General features: G+C 33.2%; 1 protein-coding gene and 1 pseudogene across 13 annotated transcripts in view; both read left to right on the top strand.

Moving 5' to 3' along the window:
* Window positions 1–14,419, top strand: part of CCDC122 (coiled-coil domain containing 122) — a 36,793-nt gene extending 22,374 nt beyond the window's left edge. For 9 of the 13 annotated variants that reach the window (XM_077855579.1, XM_077855578.1, XM_077855575.1 and 6 more), the window contains one exon: window positions 13,969–14,419. In XM_077855579.1, coding sequence (XP_077711705.1) covers window positions 13,969–14,118 — 150 coding nt within the window. In that variant the 3' untranslated portion in view covers window positions 14,119–14,419. The other 4 variants (XM_077855582.1, XM_077855583.1, XM_077855576.1 and 1 more) reach the window with 4 other exon arrangements.
* On the top strand, window positions 12,309–12,928 carry LOC144288014 (large ribosomal subunit protein uL6 pseudogene; annotated as a pseudogene).
* Window positions 14,420–18,970: the final 4,551 nt, after the last annotated feature.

Here is an 18,970-nt window from a genome sequence, read left to right as displayed (position 1 = left end):
CCAGGTTAAGAAATGTGACATATTGGTAATTAAAGTCCCAGAAGGAGAAGAGAAAGAGAAAGGGAACAGAAAAAAATGTTGGCCAAAATTCAGAAATATTGGCCAAAAATGTCCCAACCTTGACTAAAAATAATGCATAGATTCAAGAAACTTAGCAAACTCTGAGTAGAAAAGAAAATCATAGTCAAGCTACTGAAAATCAAATATAAAGAAAAAAAGCCTTAAAAGCAGCCAGGAAAAAAAAAGTCACATTAAATACATAAAAACAATGATGAAAATGATAATGGATTTTTAAAATAGACTTTATTTTCTGGAGCAGTTTTAGGTTCATAGCAAAATTAAGCAGAAAGTATGGACAGTTCCCTTACCTCTTACTCTTGCCCACAGCCTCTCATATTACCAATATCCTTAACTAGAAACTGTGGACCTACATTGAAGCATCCTTATCACCCAGAGTCTATAGTTTACATTAGGATTCACTGTTGTCATTGTACTTATTATGGATTTTGACAAATGTAATGACATGTACCCATAATTTTTAAAAGATTTTATTCATTATTTGAGAGACAGAGAGGGCATGAGTGGGCAGTAGAGAGAGAAGTGGGCTCCCTGCTGAGAAGGGAGCACGATGAGGGCTGGATCCCAGGACCCTGAGATCATGAGCTGAGCCAAAGGCAGACACTTAGTCGACTGAACTACCTAGGTACCCCATGTACCCATAATTTTAGAATCATACAGAAGAATTTCCCTGCCCTAAAAATCCTCAGTGCCCTGTCTTTTCATCCTTCCCTCCCTACTAACCCCTGTCAACCACTGAGTTTTTTATTATCTCCATAATTTTGCTTTTTTACAAAATATCATGTAGTTGGAATCATACATTTTGTAGACTTTTTTTTTATATTAGCTTCTTTCACTTAGTAAAGTACACTTAAGGTTTCTCCCTGTCTTTTCATGCCTTGATAGAAGTTTTGGGGTGTGCGTGTGTGTGTGTGTGCGCGCTCACTAAATAATATTCCCTTGTCTGGAAATACCACAGTTTATTTATCCATTCACCTACTAAAAGATATCTTGGTTGCTTCCAAGTTTTGACAATTATGGATAAAGCTTCTATAAACATCTGTGTATAGGTTTTTATATGGACATAAGTTTGCAACTCCTTTGGCTAAATACCAAGGAGTGAAATTCTTAGGTTTATATGGTAAGCGTGTATTTAGTTTCCTTAGAAATCACTGAACTGTTTTCCAAAGTGGCTGCACCATTTTGCATTTTCACCAGCAATGAATTAAATTTCCTGTTGCTTCATATCCTTACCAGCATTTGGTGTTGTAAGGTTCCAGATTTAGTCCATTGAAATAGGTATGTGGTGGTATCTTATTATTTTAATTTTCATTGCCCTGGTGACATACGATTTGGAACCTCTTTTCATATGCTATTTACCATCTGTCTATCATTTTAGTGAGGTGTCCAATAAGGTCTTTGCCCCATTTTTAAATCTGATTTTTGTTGTGGAGTTTTAAGAGTTATTTGTATATTTGAATAATAGTCATTCATCAGATCTGGCTTTTTAAAATCTTTTCTCCTGATCTGTGGCTTCCTTTATCATTCTCTTGTGATAGTGTCTTTTATAGAGCTAGTTTTTAATTTTAATGAAGTCCAGCCTATCAATTATTTATATCATGGATTGTGCCTTGGTGTTACACCTAAAAAGTTATCACCTATATCCAAGATCATTTGGGTTTTCTTCTAAGTTATCTTCTAAGAGTCTTTGCATTTTATATTTAGGTCTGTGATTTACTTAAGTTACTTTTTGTGAAGGGTATAAAAAACGTCTTTATCTAGATTTATGTTTTTGCATGTGAAAGTCCAATTGTTTCAATACCACTTCTTAAAAAAAACTGTCTTTGCTTAATTGTATTACTTTTGCTTCTTTGTCAAAGATCAGTTGACTGTTTTTATGTGGGTCTCTTTCTGGCTCTGTATTTCTGTTACATTGATCTGTCTATTCTTTTACCAGTACTATGCTATCTTGATTACCACAACTTTACAGTAAGGTTTGAAGATGGATCGCATCAGTTTTCCAACTCTGTTCTTCTTTAATATTGTGTTGGCTATTCTAGGTCTTTTTCCTTGCCATGTAAACATTAGAATCAATTTATTGATACCTATAAAATAACTTGCTGAGGTTTTGATTGGGTTTGCATTGAATCTATAGGTCAAGTTGGAAAGAACTGACATGTTGGTTATATTGAGACTTTCTATACATGAACATGGAATATCTCTTCATTTGCTTAATTATTCTTTCATTTCTTTCATCAGAGTCTTACAGCTTAACTTATATAAATCCTATGCATATTTTGTTAGGCTTATATCTAAGTATTTCATTTGGGCCAATGCTAATGTAAATGGTATTGTGTTTTTCATTTCAAATTTTATTTGTTCACCATATAGGAAAATGATTGACTTTTGTAACATTACTTTTGTATCTTGCAACCTTGCTATAATTGATTATTAAGTTTTTAAAATTAGAAATAATAGAGGCCAATACAAATGAAAGGCATCATTAAATTGCTAATAGAAGAAAAATGTCAAGCAAGAATTCCATATTAATTCTATTATCTAATGAAAATATTTTTTTTAATGAGGCTGAGACAATTTTCAGATAAAGCAAAGCTGATAGATTTTGCTTTCAGTTGACTTATACTACAAGAAAAACTAAAGAAAGTTCTTAAAGCTGAAATGAAATGTGAACAGACTGATTACCAGCAATGAAATGGAATCAGAAATCAAAAACTCCCAAAAAAACAAAAGTCCATGACCAGGTGGCTTCACAGGTGAATTCCACCAAACATTTAAAGAAAAGTTAGTATCTATTTGTCTCATACTTTTTCAAAGAATAGAAGAGGAAGGGGAACTTCTAAATTCATTCTGTGAGGTCAGAATTACCCTGATACCAAAACCAAATAAAGACACAGCAAAAAGAAAAGAGAGAGAGAACTGCAGTTCTGATGACATAGATGCAAAAATCCTCAGCAAAATATTAGCAAACTGAATCCAACAATACGTTAAAAAATATTCACCACAATCAAGTGGGATTTATTTTCAGGATGCAGGTAGTCCAATATTTGAAAATCAATCAACATGATATATCACATCAATAAGAGAAAGGATAAAACCATATTATTATTTCAATAGATGAAGAAAAATCATCAACAAAGTACAACATCCATTCATTGATAAAAACCCTCAACAAAGTAGGTTTAGAGGGTAAATACCTCAACATAATAAAGGCCATAAATAAAAAACCCAGAGTTAACATCATACTCAATGATGAAAAATGGAGAGCTTTTCTCCTGAGGTCAAGAACAAGACAAGGATGTCTACTCTCACCATTTTCATTCAACATGTTCTCGAAGTCCTAGCCACAGCAATCAGACAAGATAAAGGAATAAAAGGCATCCAAATTGGTAGAGAAGAAGTAAACCTTTCACTATTTGCAGATGACATGATACTATATACACTATGTATAGAAAATCCTAAAAAAAAAAAAAAGAAAGAAAACCCTAAAGACCACTAAAAAACTGCTAGAACTGATAAATGAATTCAGTAAGGTCACAGGATAAGAATCAATATATACAAATCTGTTGCATTTCTGTACACTAATAATGAAGCAATAGGAAGAGAAATTAAGAAAATAATCCCATTTATAATTGCACCAAAAATAATAAAATACCTAGGAATAAACTTAACCAAAGAGGTGAAAGACCTGTACTCTAAAAACTATAAAACACTGATGAAAGAAAGTGAAGATGACACAAAGAAATGGAAAGATATTCCATGCTCAAGGATTGAAAGAACAAATATCATTACAATGTCTGTACTACCCAAATCAATCTACAGATTTAATGTAATCTCTATCAAAATACCAACAGCATTTTTCATAGAACTAGAACAAACAATCCTAAAATTTCTGTGGAACCACAAAAGACCTTAAATAGCCAAAGCAATCTTGAAAGCAAAAAAACAAAAGTGGACGTAGCATAATCCAGACTTCAAGTTATATTACAAAGCAGTAGTGTAGTACTGGCACAAAAATAGATGCATAAATCAATAGAGCAGAATAGAAAGTCCAGAGAATAAATCCACAATTGAAAGGTCAATTTATCTTTAACAAAGGAGGCAAGATTATGCAATGGGTAAAAGACAGTCTTTTCAACAAACGGTGCTAGGAAAACTGGATAGCTACATGCAAAAGAATGAAACAGGACCACTTTCTTTCACCATACACAAAAATAAACTTGAAATGGATTAAGGATTTCAATTGAGACCTGAAACCATAAAAATATTAGTAGAGAACACAGGCAGTACTTTCTTTGACATTGGCCTTAGCAACACTTTTCTAGGTATGTCTCCTGAGGCAAGTGAATCAAAAGAAAATACATGGGACTACATGAAAATAAAAGTCTTCTGCACAGCAAAGGAAATAACAAAACTAAAAGGCAACCTATAGAATGGGAGGAGATATTTTCAAATGACATATCTGCTAAAGGGTTAGTACCCAAAATATATAAAGAACTTATAAAACTTAACACCCAAAAACTAAATAATCCAATTAAAAAATGGGCAGAAGATGTGAACAGACATTTCTCCAAAGAAGACCTATAGATAGCGAACAGACACACAAAAAGATGCTCATCATCACTTATTTATCATTGGGGAAATGCAAATCAAAACTATGATCAGATATCACCTCACACCTGTCAGAATGGCTAAAATCAACAATACAAGAAACAACAGGTGTTGGCAAGAATGTACAGAAAAAGGAACCCTTGTGTACTATTGGTGGGAATGCAAACTGGTGCAACCTCATGGAAAACAGTATGGAGGTTCCTCAAAAGGTTGAAAATAGAACCACCCTATGATCCAGCAATCACACTACTGGATGTTTACCCCAAGAATACAAGAACACTAATTCAAAGAGTTACATGCCCCTATGTTTATAGCAGCATTATTTATAATAACCATATGGAAGCAGCCCAAGTGCCCATCAGTTGATGAATAGATAAAGAAGAATTGCATACAATTTATAATGGAATATTATTCAGCTGTAAAAAAGAATGAAATCTTGCTATTTGCAATAATATGGATAGAGCTAGAGAGTATTATTCTAAGCAAAATAGAGAAAGACAAATACCATATGATTTCATTTATATGTGGAATTTAAGAAACAAAACAAGGAAGGGGAAAGAAAGGAAGAGAGATGGAGGGGAAGAGAAATCAAGAAACATATTCTTAATTACAGAGAACAAACTAATGGTTACCAGATGGGGAAGTGGGTGGGAGGAGGGGTGAGATAGTTGATGAGGATGAAGGAAGGCACTTGTGATGAGCACAGGATGATATATGGTAGTATTGAATCACTGTGTTGTACACCAGAAACTAATACAACACTGCATAGTAACTAACTGGAATTAAAATAAAAAATAAAAAAAGAAAGCTGGTTGTGGCTGTATTAATATCAAGTAGATTTCAGAATATGGACTCCTAAGTTGAAAAGAGTCAGTCAATTAATAAAAAATGAATAATAATACTAAATGTGAATTCACCTTATCAGAGTTTCAAAATACGTAAGTAGAAACTGACAGAACTAAAAAGAAAAAGAGACAAATCTACAATCACATTGGAGATTTTAACAACTTTTTTGAATTATTGATAGAACAATAGAGAAAATCAGTAAACATATAGAAAATTTGAACAACTTGCCTACTAACTTAATTAATATTTATAAAATGCAACTATTGATTGTACTTTATTTTCAGGTGCACATGGAACATTCAACAAGATAATATACTAGGTAATAAGTTTCAAAGAATTTGATACTCTTAATCACAGCAGAATTCAATTAGAAATCAATAGCCATAAAATGGCTACAAAATACTAAATATTTCAAAATTGAGCATTATAATTCTAAATAACCCATGAGTCAAGAAATCACAAGAGTTGGAAAATATTTGAAATTCAATGATAATGAAAACACATTTGAAAAATTGTGAGTTGTAATTAAAGCAGTGTTTAGAGGAAACTTTACATATTTAAATGCCTATATTAGAAAAGAAAATAAGCTTTAAAAGTAATTATTTAGGTTTCTACTGTAAGACACTAGGAATATAAAAATAAATTCAGCCAAAATCAACTGGAAAAAATGAAATAATAAATATCAGAAATCATTAGAAAACAGAAAACAACAGGAGAGAAAGTTAAAAAAACTAAAACTGAAATGACTAATACAATTGATAAACCATAGCAATATGGATCAAGAAAAGAAAGAAAACAGTAGAGACACTACTTCAGGTCCTGTAGACTAATAAAGGTGATAAAAGCCTATTATGAACAATTATATGTCAATAAATTTGACAACTTAAATGAAATGGACAAATTTTTAGAAAAACACACATATAACCAACAGAAGAAATTATATGTTTAGGCCTATGATCCATTTCAAGTTAAGCTTTGTAAATGGTTGAAGTAAGAATCAATGAAATTGAATTTATTAGGGCACCTGGGTGGCTCAGTGGTTGAGCATCTGCCTTTGGCTCAGGGCGTGATCCTGGAGTCCTGGGACATCAGGCTCCCCGCAGAAAGCCTGCTTCTCCCTCTGCCTGTGTCTCTGCCTCTCTCTGTGTCTCTCTTATGAATAAATAAATAAAATCTTTAAAAAAAGAAATAAGAAATTGAATTTATCAGTAAAACCTTCCCCATAAGAAAAACTTCAGACTGACATGTCATTACTGGTGAATTCTATCAAATATTCAAAGAAGAATTAACATTCAGTCTATACAAACTCAGACAATGGAAGAGGGAACTCTTCCCAACTCATTTGAGGAGGCCAGAATAACCCTGATATAAAAAAACAAACAAAAGTGACATTACCAGAAAAGAAATTAGAGACCAATGTCCTTTATGAGCATAGATGCAAAAGTCCCTCATGAAATATTTTCAAATTGAGTTCAAATATGTGTGTGTGTGTGTGTATAGAGAGAAAGTTTTGATTTTTACCGTTCAAAAGTAAATAATGTAATTCAGTACATTTACAAAATCAAACGAGTTAAAAAGAAATAATCAACTATTTAATAGTTGCAGGAATAGCATTTAGACAAAATTCAACATCCATTCATAATAACAACTCTCAGCAAATTAAGAATAGAAGGAAATTTTCTCAACCTGATTAAGGGCATCTATAACACAACTTACAGCTATCAACATATTTACTGTAAAACGTTGAATGGTTTTCCCCTGAAGATTGGAAACAAGGCAAAGGTATATTACCCTACCTCTTCTATGTAACATTATATTAGAGGTCCTAATTATTGCTATAAGACAAGAGAAAATAGGGTATAATGATTGAAAGACATAAAATTATGTTTACAGACAGCATGATTGCTTATGTAGAAAATCCTAAGGAATCTACAAAAAGACTAATAAGTCAAATTAGTAAGGTCACAGGATAAGAGGTTAAGATAAAAAATCATTTGTATTTCTATATAGATTTCATGTAGTAGCAACAAACAACTGGAAGGTGAGATGAGTAAAAGAATATGAGAGACTCCTAACTCTGGGAAATGAACAAGGGGTAGTGGAAAGGGAGGTGGGTGGGGGGTTGGGGGTGACTGGGTGACAAGCACTGAGGGGGGACCTTGACGGAATGAGCACTGGGTGATATGCTATATGTTGGCAAATTGAACTCCAATAAAACAAACAAATAAGTCAATAAATAAATAAGAAAACTCTTCATTGATGCTAAAAAAACCAAAATATTTGCTAAAAAATTTTATGAAAAAATCTATAAAACTTCTACAATAATAATATTAATAAGAAATAAAAGACCACTAAACAGATGGAATGATACATTATTATGTTCATGATCTATAAAACTCAGTAACTTATCTATAAAACTCAATCAACTTTTCCAAAAAATGATCTATAGGTTACATACCATTTTATAAAAAAATCTCAGTAGGTATTTTTTGTAGAAATTGACAAGCTTTTCTAAAATTTATATGCATATGCAAAGGATTTAGTTAGCCAAAACAAACTTGAAAAAGAAGAATAAAGTTATAATATTTGCTCAGATATTAAAATTTATTATGAATCTACAATTATTAAGAAGGAATAAATAAATGGCCCAATGGAACCAAATACAGTTCAAAAATCAATCACACTTGATCAATTTGACAAAGATGTTAAGATAATTCTATGAAGAAACAAAAGCCTTACCATAAATGATGCTGGAACAACTGGATATCTGTCGGAAATGATGAACCCCTATGCCTACTTCACAACATGTAACACTGCATTTGAAATAGAAATCTAAACATAAAAGCTAAAACTGTAAAGCTTCTTAAAAAAAAACATAGGAGAATATCTTCATTAAGATTTGGGTTAAGCAAAGATTTCTTAGAATTCAATGGAAAAAAATAATACATTGAATCTTAACTTTGAAACCTCATTCTAGAAAACACTATCAAAAAATGAAAAGACAGAGGTGCCTGGGTGGCTCAATCAGGCATCCAATTCTTGATTTTGGCTCAGGTCATGCATGATCTTAGAGTTGTGAGCCCCATGCCCAATGCGGAGCCTGCTTAGGATTCTACTTATGCCCCCCACCTACCTGCCTAAAAAAACAAAACAAAACAAAATGAAAAGACAAAATCATAGAAGTAAAAATATTTGCAATACAATAGAGCTGAGACAAGACTTATATCAAGGGCCTATATAAAGAACTCTTGTAATACATTTTAAAAATGGGTAAAAGATGTAAATAGAAACTTTACAGAAGACATAGGATGGCCAGTAAGTACTTGAAAAGATGCTCAGCATCTTTAACCACCAAGGAAACGAAAATTAAAATCACAATAGGATATCATTTCATACAATAGAAAGGTTAAAATTACAATGAATAATACCAAATGTTATCAAGGGTGTGGAGCAACTGGAAATCCTTTGCTCTTTTGGTGAGATTATAAAATGGTATAACTGCTTTAGAAAATGATCCGTCAGTTTATTAGAAAGTTAGCATATACCTATTCTATGTCTCAGCAATTCCATCCCTAGGTGTTTACTTAAGAAAAAAGAAAATGTATGTCTTTAAGACAAAACTTGCATATGAATATTCATAGAAGCTTTATTCATAATAGCCCCCAAAGAGAAACACTACAAATGTCCCTCAAAAGTGGAATGGATAAACAAATTGAATATCCATATAATTGAATACTATTCAGTGATAAAAAGAATAAACTACTGACACACAGAACATGGCTGTATACATTTGTCAAAGTCTTTTAACCAGCCTTAAAAATCTATGTATTTATATTTCTGTAAATATATTTATCCATTCTTTTTAGATTAAACAACTAAAGCAAAGAGAAGTTACACAACATGTTCAAACCAGTGAGCTCCAAGTCTTTTAAGTGCAGCATATTCTCCATGGCAAAACAATGAAATTTTCTAAGTCTTTGTTACATTCTGAACAATACAGAATTTAGCAATACATTTTATATAACGGGGCTTCTTCTGCCTGTAAGGAAACTACATTCAGTAGCAGTCATTTGATTTCCAAAAGCTGTCTCATTTTATTCATGTATTTATTCAGTAACTTATTCAATGCATTTATTGAGCTCCTACTATGTGCTAGTTACTCTTTTAGGTTCTGACAATGGAGTGGTGAATAAAATAGCATATAGCTCCTTCACTTTCCTATCTGTGTGCTACATTTTTCACAAAACTCCTTCTAATAATATATGTCTTCCTGAACTTGCATTCTAGTTAGAGAGACAGACATAAGGTATGTAAAACATACAGCATGTTAGCTAAGGATAGGATTAAGGACAAAAAAATGGAGCAGAGAAGGGAATAATGTAATATATGTATTGCAGGGAGAGAGAAGGTGAAATATTAGATCTTGCAGCCATCAAAAGCTTTACTGAGCTCTTTTTCAGCAAAATCCTAAAAGAAATGAGGGAGCAAGGCATGCAGATCTGAGGAAGAGCTTTCCAGAAAAAGAAAAAGCAAGTGCAAAGAACTTAAGAGGAGAACATAACTGGGCTCAGAGAATGGAACAGTGTAGTTAGAATGGAGGGAGGGAACAAAGAAAAAAAGTAGGGAATGAGGTCAGATTTGGCTTACATAGGGCCTTGCTTTCTTTTTGCCACTGTGTTTTGTGGGTACCACTCCTTCACTATTACTCTTATTATTGGTTAGCCAGCAACAGGAACTAATGAAGAGAGTAGTAGCCCATCCACTTCCTAGAGGCAAAAAGCTTTGTTCTCTAAAGAACCATTTACATCTTTCGTGCCTATAGATATTCAGGTTTGAATATTAAGACACATAATGTCTGAATGTTACCAGTAGAAGCTGAACAAATGGCTGGCTTTCAAGAAGGCTCATATTGCAACCTTTGCTTTTATAAAAGTCACTTCTTGTCTCTCTCTCTCTCTTTTTCCTTTACTCATTTGTTGTGTGTGTGTGTGTCTGCTTTATTTGTTTTTTGTGTGTGTTTGGGTTTGTTTTGTTTCAAGTTTTTATTTAAATTTCAGTTAGTTACCACGGGGGAGGTACATGGGGAGATGGGTGAAATAGGTGATGGGGATTAAGGAATGCACCTGTGGTGATGAGCACTAGTGATGTATAGAATTGTTGAATCAGTATATTGTACGCATGAAACTAACATAACACTATATGTTAACTAACTGGAATTAAAATAAAATAAGGTAAATGAAATATTGGCATGTGAAAAAAATAAAGTCACTTCTTGGCCAAAACTGCACTTAGCCTTGTGAACTTAGAAACTTAATCTTGTTAGTATCCCAGAGTTAGGTAGACATGGAGAAATGCCAGTAGAATTTACAAGAAACTGATGTATAAAATTCAAATACCAGCTTATTAATTTATAATAAAACTTTCAGGGAAGCCACATAACCATGTCAGTCATTAGGGCTTCTTCTGCCTGTAAGGAAACTACATTGGAAGCCAAATAATCACAAGTTTAATTAGTGAGCATGGAAATCAAGCCGGTCATCTGAGTTTGAATGTTCTTGGTCTCTGGCCCTGGGTGCTCAAGGAGCCAATCTCTATATCAGAGTTATACATGTCAGGTAAATAGTCCCTGCCAGCACATGACTCCTTCACCTTCCTATGTATGGACTGCATTCTTCACAAAACCTCTTTTAATGATATATTTTTTCTTGAGATGTATTACTCTCTTCTGTGACATCTAGCTATGACTGATGATCTGGAGCCTCCCTAACCGGACTTTGAACATCTCCACTCTGATCCACTGTGCATTAATTTCATAGTCTAACTACTGAAGAATAATTTTAGAAACATACTACTATGCAACTGACCAAATTTACTGATTAACCAAAAATCTGTTTTAGTTATTTATTTTATTTCTATGTATATATTCTACGAATAGGAGTATGGACATATTTTGAGACTATACTCTCCCTATGAATATATTCTATTGGATATACCAATGAATATATATATTATATAAATGTATATAGTGGATATACATTTTATATGGAAATATATTCAATATTTTAAACATCTTTTGAGTATAGTTTCATATCTAGTATTAGCTTATACTAATTTATTTCTAATCCATTTCAAGTCACTATTTTGCCAACGTATCAGCAGGCCTAGTTCACCAGTTTCAGTGAATTACCTGAATTTACAGAATTAACAAAAACTGGAGACTTAAGAAGACATAAGATCTATGGGAATTTATGTGAATTTTTAGTTGACAAGTTTTCACTTTGTTTTTATAGGAATACTTTGAAATACTTAGAGTGTCTTGGTCCCTTTTCCCCTGCTTTTGCTGCTGCTGCTGCTGCTACTGCTACTGCTGCATAATTGTGTTTCAATATAATTGATTTACTTTGTAATTGTGTATGTTTTATTTTATGCATTAAAAACATTATTCTAAAGTGTCCACAGCCTTCACCATACTACCATGGCATAATAAAGAACCCATGGCATAATAAAGGCAAAGAAGCTGTGAGCTAAGGGAGGAACTTAGAAACAGAGAGGTAATAACCTTTGCTGAGGGAAAAGCAGAGAGATGTGAAGAGATTTGAACCCTTACACAGCAATCATGGGACTGTAAAAATGGTGCAGTCACTATGGAAAACAGTCTGACAATTCCTCGAATGGTTGAACATAGAGTTACCATATGATCCCTCCTTAGGTATAGACCCTAGAGTGGAATATTATTTGGCAAGAAAAAGGAATGAGATTCGAATACTTGTCACAACATGGAAGGCCCTTATAAAGGTTATGCTTTCTTTGCCACATCTATTGCGAGAATGAAAACCATTCTCAGCAATCAGACTGTTGACATTCCAGAAAATGTTGACATCACCCTGAAGGGACACACTGTGATCATGAAGGGCCCCAGAGGAACCCTGCAAAGGGACTTCAATCACATCAATGTAGAACTCTGTCTTCTTGTAAAGAAGAAGAGGCTCCGAATTGACAAATAGTGGGGAAATAGAAAACAACTGGCTACCGTTTACACGATCTGTAGTCACGTACAGAACATGATCAAGGGCATTACACTGGCTTCCATTACAAGATGAGGTCGTTGTATGCTCACTTTCCCATCAACATTGTTATTCAGAATGGTTCTCGTGTTGAAATCCGAAATTTCTTAGGTGAAAAATATATTCGCAGGGTTCGGATGAGGCCAGGTGTTGCTTGTTCTGTATCTCAAGCCCCAAAATAGTTAATTCTTGAAGGAAATGACATTGAACTTGTTTCGAACTCAGCTGCTTTGATTTAGCAAATGATAACTGTTAAAAACAAGGATATCAGAAAATTTTTGCATGGTACCTTTGTTTCTGAAAAAGGAACAGTTCAGCAGGCTGATGAATAAGATCTAAGATGTCCAGCAACAGAAACAGCAAGATGCCAGATGATTTTTCAGACTTATTTGTGATACCTTAAGAATGCAATAAAAATTATACTGAAAAAAGATTATGCTAAGTTGAAGAAGCCAGTCACAAAATGTATTGTATGATTCCACTTATAAGAAATATCCAGAATAAACAAATTTCTATATAAAGAGAAAAATCAGTAATTGCCTAGTGCCAAGAGTTGAAGTGTGGGAATGGAAAGTCACTGCTAATGGGTAGTAGGCTTATTTCTGAGGTAATGAAAATGTTCTAAAAATTTATTGTGACAACTCTGTAAATATACTGGAACCCATTGAATTGTCCACTTTAAAGGAAGGATTTTATAGTATGTGAATTATATCTCAATAAAGCTATTTTTAAAAGGATGATTGGGTATTTTTTGTATAGCCAACACTAATGTCACTTTTACTTTCTTGTGACCTAACACCAAAACCCTTCCTCTTTCTACCGTGCTTCATTGCCTTCAGTGTAGTATCGTCTGGCTTAACACAAATATACTGCTCTACCTATTGTCATGACTATATAATCTTCTGGATCTTTGAGATGGATGGGTCTATGTTTCAGTGAATGAACGTTATAGGGAATGAGGCCATTTCTCTTAACTGGTAACTGCTTTGATAACTAGGAGGCACTCCACCACAGATGCTTTGCTTGGATTCAGATCTCAAACACCATCACTTGTTAGCTGTGAAACCTTGGTTTAATTACTTAAACTCTTTTATCTTCAGGGGTTTTATTTTGTACAAAAATGGAGATAATATCCATCCACATCATATGGTGTTACGAGAATTTAATTATACCTAAAAAGCTCTCAGTATGGTTACTAACCTGTATTAAGTGTTGAATAGTTCTTATTACCATTTATTTTTATTACTATTATTATTTACAGTGAGTAATTTCTAATCAAGTGTTTTCTTCTTTAGAGTAGTTAAAAATCCTTTATGGCTATTTACTACTTAACCTACTCAAGCCCTGTTGATGTGTACTCTTCTTTTAATAGGTGCAACATAAGAGATACAGTGCAATTCTTAAGCGTTTGCATTGTCAGGTGAACAAGCTTCAGTCAAATAGAAGACAATGGCAATGGAACATTCACCAACTAGAAAAAACTGCAGCTGAACTAAGGAAACGCATTGGAATGAAAGATTAACATGGCCAAAGGGCAATGTAGAACACAGACTATTTAAAAAAAAAAAAGATAGGACAAAAGGTTGAGAAAATTCTTTTGATTCTTAACCAGCATCCACTACCAGAGGTCTGTCTTAATAACAGACTATCTCTCTTTTTTTGAATCTGTTAATGTGTTTGCTAAAGTGCCTTCCAAGCCTACAACTGATAGCAGTAGGTAGACGATAGAAATACTTATAGAAAAAAAAAAAGAAATACTTATAGAAAAATAGTGGAAGACTCTATAAATATTTGAGTATGTAAGATATTTTGTACTGATGAATGCCTGTTTATAAACATATTGCCTTCACTATCATGTGAAGGAAAAATGTAGAAGAAAAGAAGTATATAAAGTTACAAGATTTAAATTGTTAAGGTATTTTAAATGATTGTTTCAAACTTTTTATTAAAACTTGCTTTTTCACCACTGCCTTCACAGTGGTCCATAAGTATTGACATTTATAATAATGTTGTTGTATGTTCAATGCTTCAGGTATTTAAATGTTTTCTTTTATCCAGAAAGTAACAATCCTTTTTTCTTTGTTATTAGATAATACAATTTTAGAGTGTTGCAAGGCATAACACTTTTCGTCCTTAAATTCTTTCATACTATTCTGTGACAAAATTGAAGTTATAACATCATGTAAGGCAAATACCAGCTCTTAAAAAAAGTGTTAACTAGTATAGACAATCGTGTATTTTTTTCTCACTGAAAATCATATACTATGTCCATGGCAACATTTCAAAATTTAGCTTCTTCATATGAAGATAAAAGTGCTCCTTCTTGTGGCTCCACTGAATCAAATTTTAGGAACAGAAAAAATATTATTGAAGATAATGGTTTGTAAATATTTACTTTTAGGATTTAATGCTTTCAAAGCAACATCAAAAAGGTATCTCAAGTCCATTTTCTCCTCACCTTTCTTCGTGCCTAAGAGGATAGCTGATATAAAACCTGATATTAATAATCTTGTTATGTCTAACATTAACAATCCTATTATGAATTAGCATGGCTCATTATGGCTAACACTTCAAATGGCTTTGCTGTAACACAATCAGCTGTGGTGCATGACTCAGAAATACACTTACAAATAAAAATGGTTAAACCTGCATAGAGAGTTCCCACTATGCTCAGCTGAAGACAAGACAAAGTTTTAAAGGCTGATCATATAAAAATACTTCAATTTACTTTGCATACTTAAAAGGCTATTCTTATAACTATGCTTCATAATTTTATAGTTTATAAAAGAAAAATTCTACTTTTCTAAACTCTCGATAAGTTTATAACAGTTTTCAAAACATTTGTATGTGATAGCTAACACCTTGAGTTATATTCGTAAAAGTTATTTAAGATATAATGAAAATAGGTTTAATCTGCTTAAGATAATATGCTCTATTTGAGAAAGTAAATTTCAGTGCAGTTTTCTGAAATACCCATGACAATAATACATGTACCTATTTTAAATTTTGTGACAAATGAAAGATTTGAACAAGAACATTTTTATTTTCCTTGCTCCTTCTAATCTTGAAAATCATTTCAGATGATGGAGGCTTTCAGATTAACCAAGAACTAAAACTTGAGGTATCCTCAAGCCTGATCATGTAGTTAAGTGGATATAGTATCTCAACTTGGTCACAAACTCTAAAGTTAGAAAATGAATTAATTCTAAAAATCTCCATATAACTGAACCTAGCTTAGAATATGAGTTCTTCTGCTTAGTGGCCTTTGTCACATCCTATTTGGCCTTAGAACTCAGTTTTTTTTTTTTGGGGGGGGGAGGTTATCATTCAATTCAGAATTCTCCTTATTTTCTTCCTGGCAGTAAATTGAACTCCTGGGGCAAGGATTAGGGGAACACACTTAATATTGTTTTGTCATGGGGGAAGTGCCCTGGTGCAAGTGCCATTCTCATTGGCCTCTGCAGAAGTGTAATCCATCTTCTTGATCTTTAGCATTACCTTTTGTTTATGCTATACCTGCAGTTTTTTTCTCTAGGAAATGTGGTCAATCTCCTTACTGAATCACAAGGCCTCTTCTGGCCATATTTAATTCTTTTTTTTCTATATGCAGGCCAAATTTTACCTCTTTGGCACTTGCAATTCTACCCATGCATTCTTTTTTACCCTGATTCCCAGTATAAGATACATCTTTCAAGTCTCTCAGTGCGTTGGGGCTCAACAAATTCTTCTCTCAAAATGCCCCTTTTCTGCAAAGGAAAGCTATGATTTCAACAATTGTTTCTATTACAGACTTTAAAAAGCATAATGTGAAGCTCAAAGCTGATAAATGACTTCTTAATTCTGAGTAGTGTCTGTCTTGACTCCAGCCTTCTAGGTTCTATTTCCTAAATGATCAGGAAAAGGTAACTAGTGCAGGAAGAAGTGGGAGGAAAAAAGCCTATATTAATATATAAAAATATTACTTACTTCATGTGCAATCTATGGGCAAATTTTAGTTGCCCAATGTGAAGAAATTGATATCTACTTTTAAGCCATATATTAACAGTGGTGATTTCCATTGTCAAAGCAGCCATCATGGACACTGTCATGGCTAATATAAATGATCTATATGTTATCTGTTAGGCCATGTTCTTCCAGTCAATTGATTAATCATGCTATTTTCCAAAGCACTGCAGATATGAAATAGCAATACTAATAACATACTAAGCCACTATGCTGTGTCCTATTTGGCAATTTGTATACATTAATTCATTTACAGAATAATAAATGGCTTAAAGTATATATTATTATCCTTGATTTACAGATGGGGAAACTGAGGCTTAGTAACTCGCTTAAGATCTTATCACACAGGTCATCAGGGACAGAGTTGAAATTCATTGCCCTATTTTTTTAGTTACATAAAATACCCTGCAAGAAATGATTCCAAGGTAAGCCTCAATTTTACTATGAATAAATAATTATTTGTATATTTAATCAATCCTTTTAAGAGATTACAAAGCATAAGATGAATTTAACTAAAGAGAGAAATCTTATAGTTAAAAAGAGTTCCGGGGTGCCTGGGTAGCTCAGTCGGTTAAGTATCTGACTCTTGGTCTCAGCTCATGTCATGATCTTGAGGTTGTAGGATTGAGCCCTGGGTGGGGCTCCACAGTCAGTGCAGAGTCTGCTTGGGATTCTCTGTCTCTCCCTCTCCCTCTACCCCTTCCCTTTCTTCCTCTCTCTCTCAAAAATAATCTTTCTTTAAAAAGCGGGGTTCTACACTGGTGAACAGAGTCCTAACAAGTGAAAAGCTGACAAGCTGAAAGATCAATAACTCCATTTGGATCCCTAAGAGAGGTAAGGACACAGGGAAAACCACTGTTTATGAAATTAGGGAGACAGGTGAGCAAATACAGGGAGTCACAAGACTGGAGCAGAGACTCACAAACCACCATAGGAAACAGGTCAGGACAGGAAAACCTAACTGCAATTGATACATTTCTGAAGTCTTGGTATGGACAACTCTGTGTGACAAACTTTAGGGAAACCCAGGCAGAGAGGTCCCCACAATATTGTGAGATTTATCTCCAGATAAGAATTACATCTGATTTATCCTCAGAAACCATGCAAGCAAGAAGAAAGTGATGTGAGATATTTAAAGTGTTGAGAGACAAAACAAAACAAAACTCACCAACCTAGAATTCTGTACCCTGTGAAATTATCCTAGAAGTGAAGGAGAAGAAAAGACTTTCTCAAACAAATTGAGGGTATTTGTTGCCAGTAGACCTGCCTTACAGGAAATGTTAAAGAAGTTCTCTAGAGAAAAAAATATTATGTCAGAAACTTAAACCTACATGAAGTAAGGAAAAGCATCAAGGAATAATTGTATTTTGAACAAACTGTTACCTGTTAGATTAAGTATATTAGCAACAAAGTATTCAAATATACATGTAATTTATGTATATGCAAATATTTATTAATACTTTTATATTTAAAATGAATGATAGCAATGACACAAGGTATGGGAGGAAAGAAGATTATTTTGTTATTATAAGGTATTTATACTACGAGTGAAATAGTATAGTGTTATTTGAAAGTGGACTTGGATTTGTTGTAATGTATATTACAAACTCAAGAGCAAACACTAAAAAAAAATTAAAAAGAAGTATGACATTCTCCAAGAAGAGAAAATGAAATCATATAAAATGCTTGATTAAAACCACAAAAGGCAGAAAAAGAATGAGAGACAAAAAATTAGGAACCAAAAACAAGAGCAACAAACAGAAAATATTAACAAATAGGGGAGGTATGAATCCAACTATATCAATTATCACTATGAATGTCAATGTAAATGCAGAAATCAAAGAGATTATCAGAGTGGATCAAAAAACAAATTATATATCTATATGAAACCACTTTAAATATAAAGACACATACAGATGTAAAGTAAATGGATAGAGAAATATACCATGCTGACAGTAAAAGAACAGCAGTAGCTATATTAATTTCATAACTCAGCAGACTTCAGTATTAGGAAAGTTATCAGAGAAAGAAGGACATTGTGTAGTAATAAAGGGGCCTCGAAAAAGATGCAACAATCCTTAATGTGGATGCATCTAACAACAGAGCATCAAACTATGTAAGGCAAAAACTGATAGAACTGCCAAGGAGAAATAGATAACTCCACTATCATAGTCACAGACTTCAACATCACTTTATCAGAAATGGACAGATTCATCAGACAAATTCAGTAAGGACCCAGATGAATTCAACAACATCATCAATCAACTAGATACAACTCACACCTATGCATTACTTCATCCAACAACAGTAGAATACACATATTTTTCACAACATTCACTAAAATATTCTGAGCCATAAAACATACTTTAACA

Source organism: Canis aureus, chromosome 17 (assembly GCF_053574225.1).
Source record: "Canis aureus isolate CA01 chromosome 17, VMU_Caureus_v.1.0, whole genome shotgun sequence".
NCBI classification, from domain to species: Eukaryota; Metazoa; Chordata; class Mammalia; order Carnivora; family Canidae; genus Canis; species Canis aureus.
This window is presented reverse-complemented; position numbering and strand designations above follow the sequence as displayed.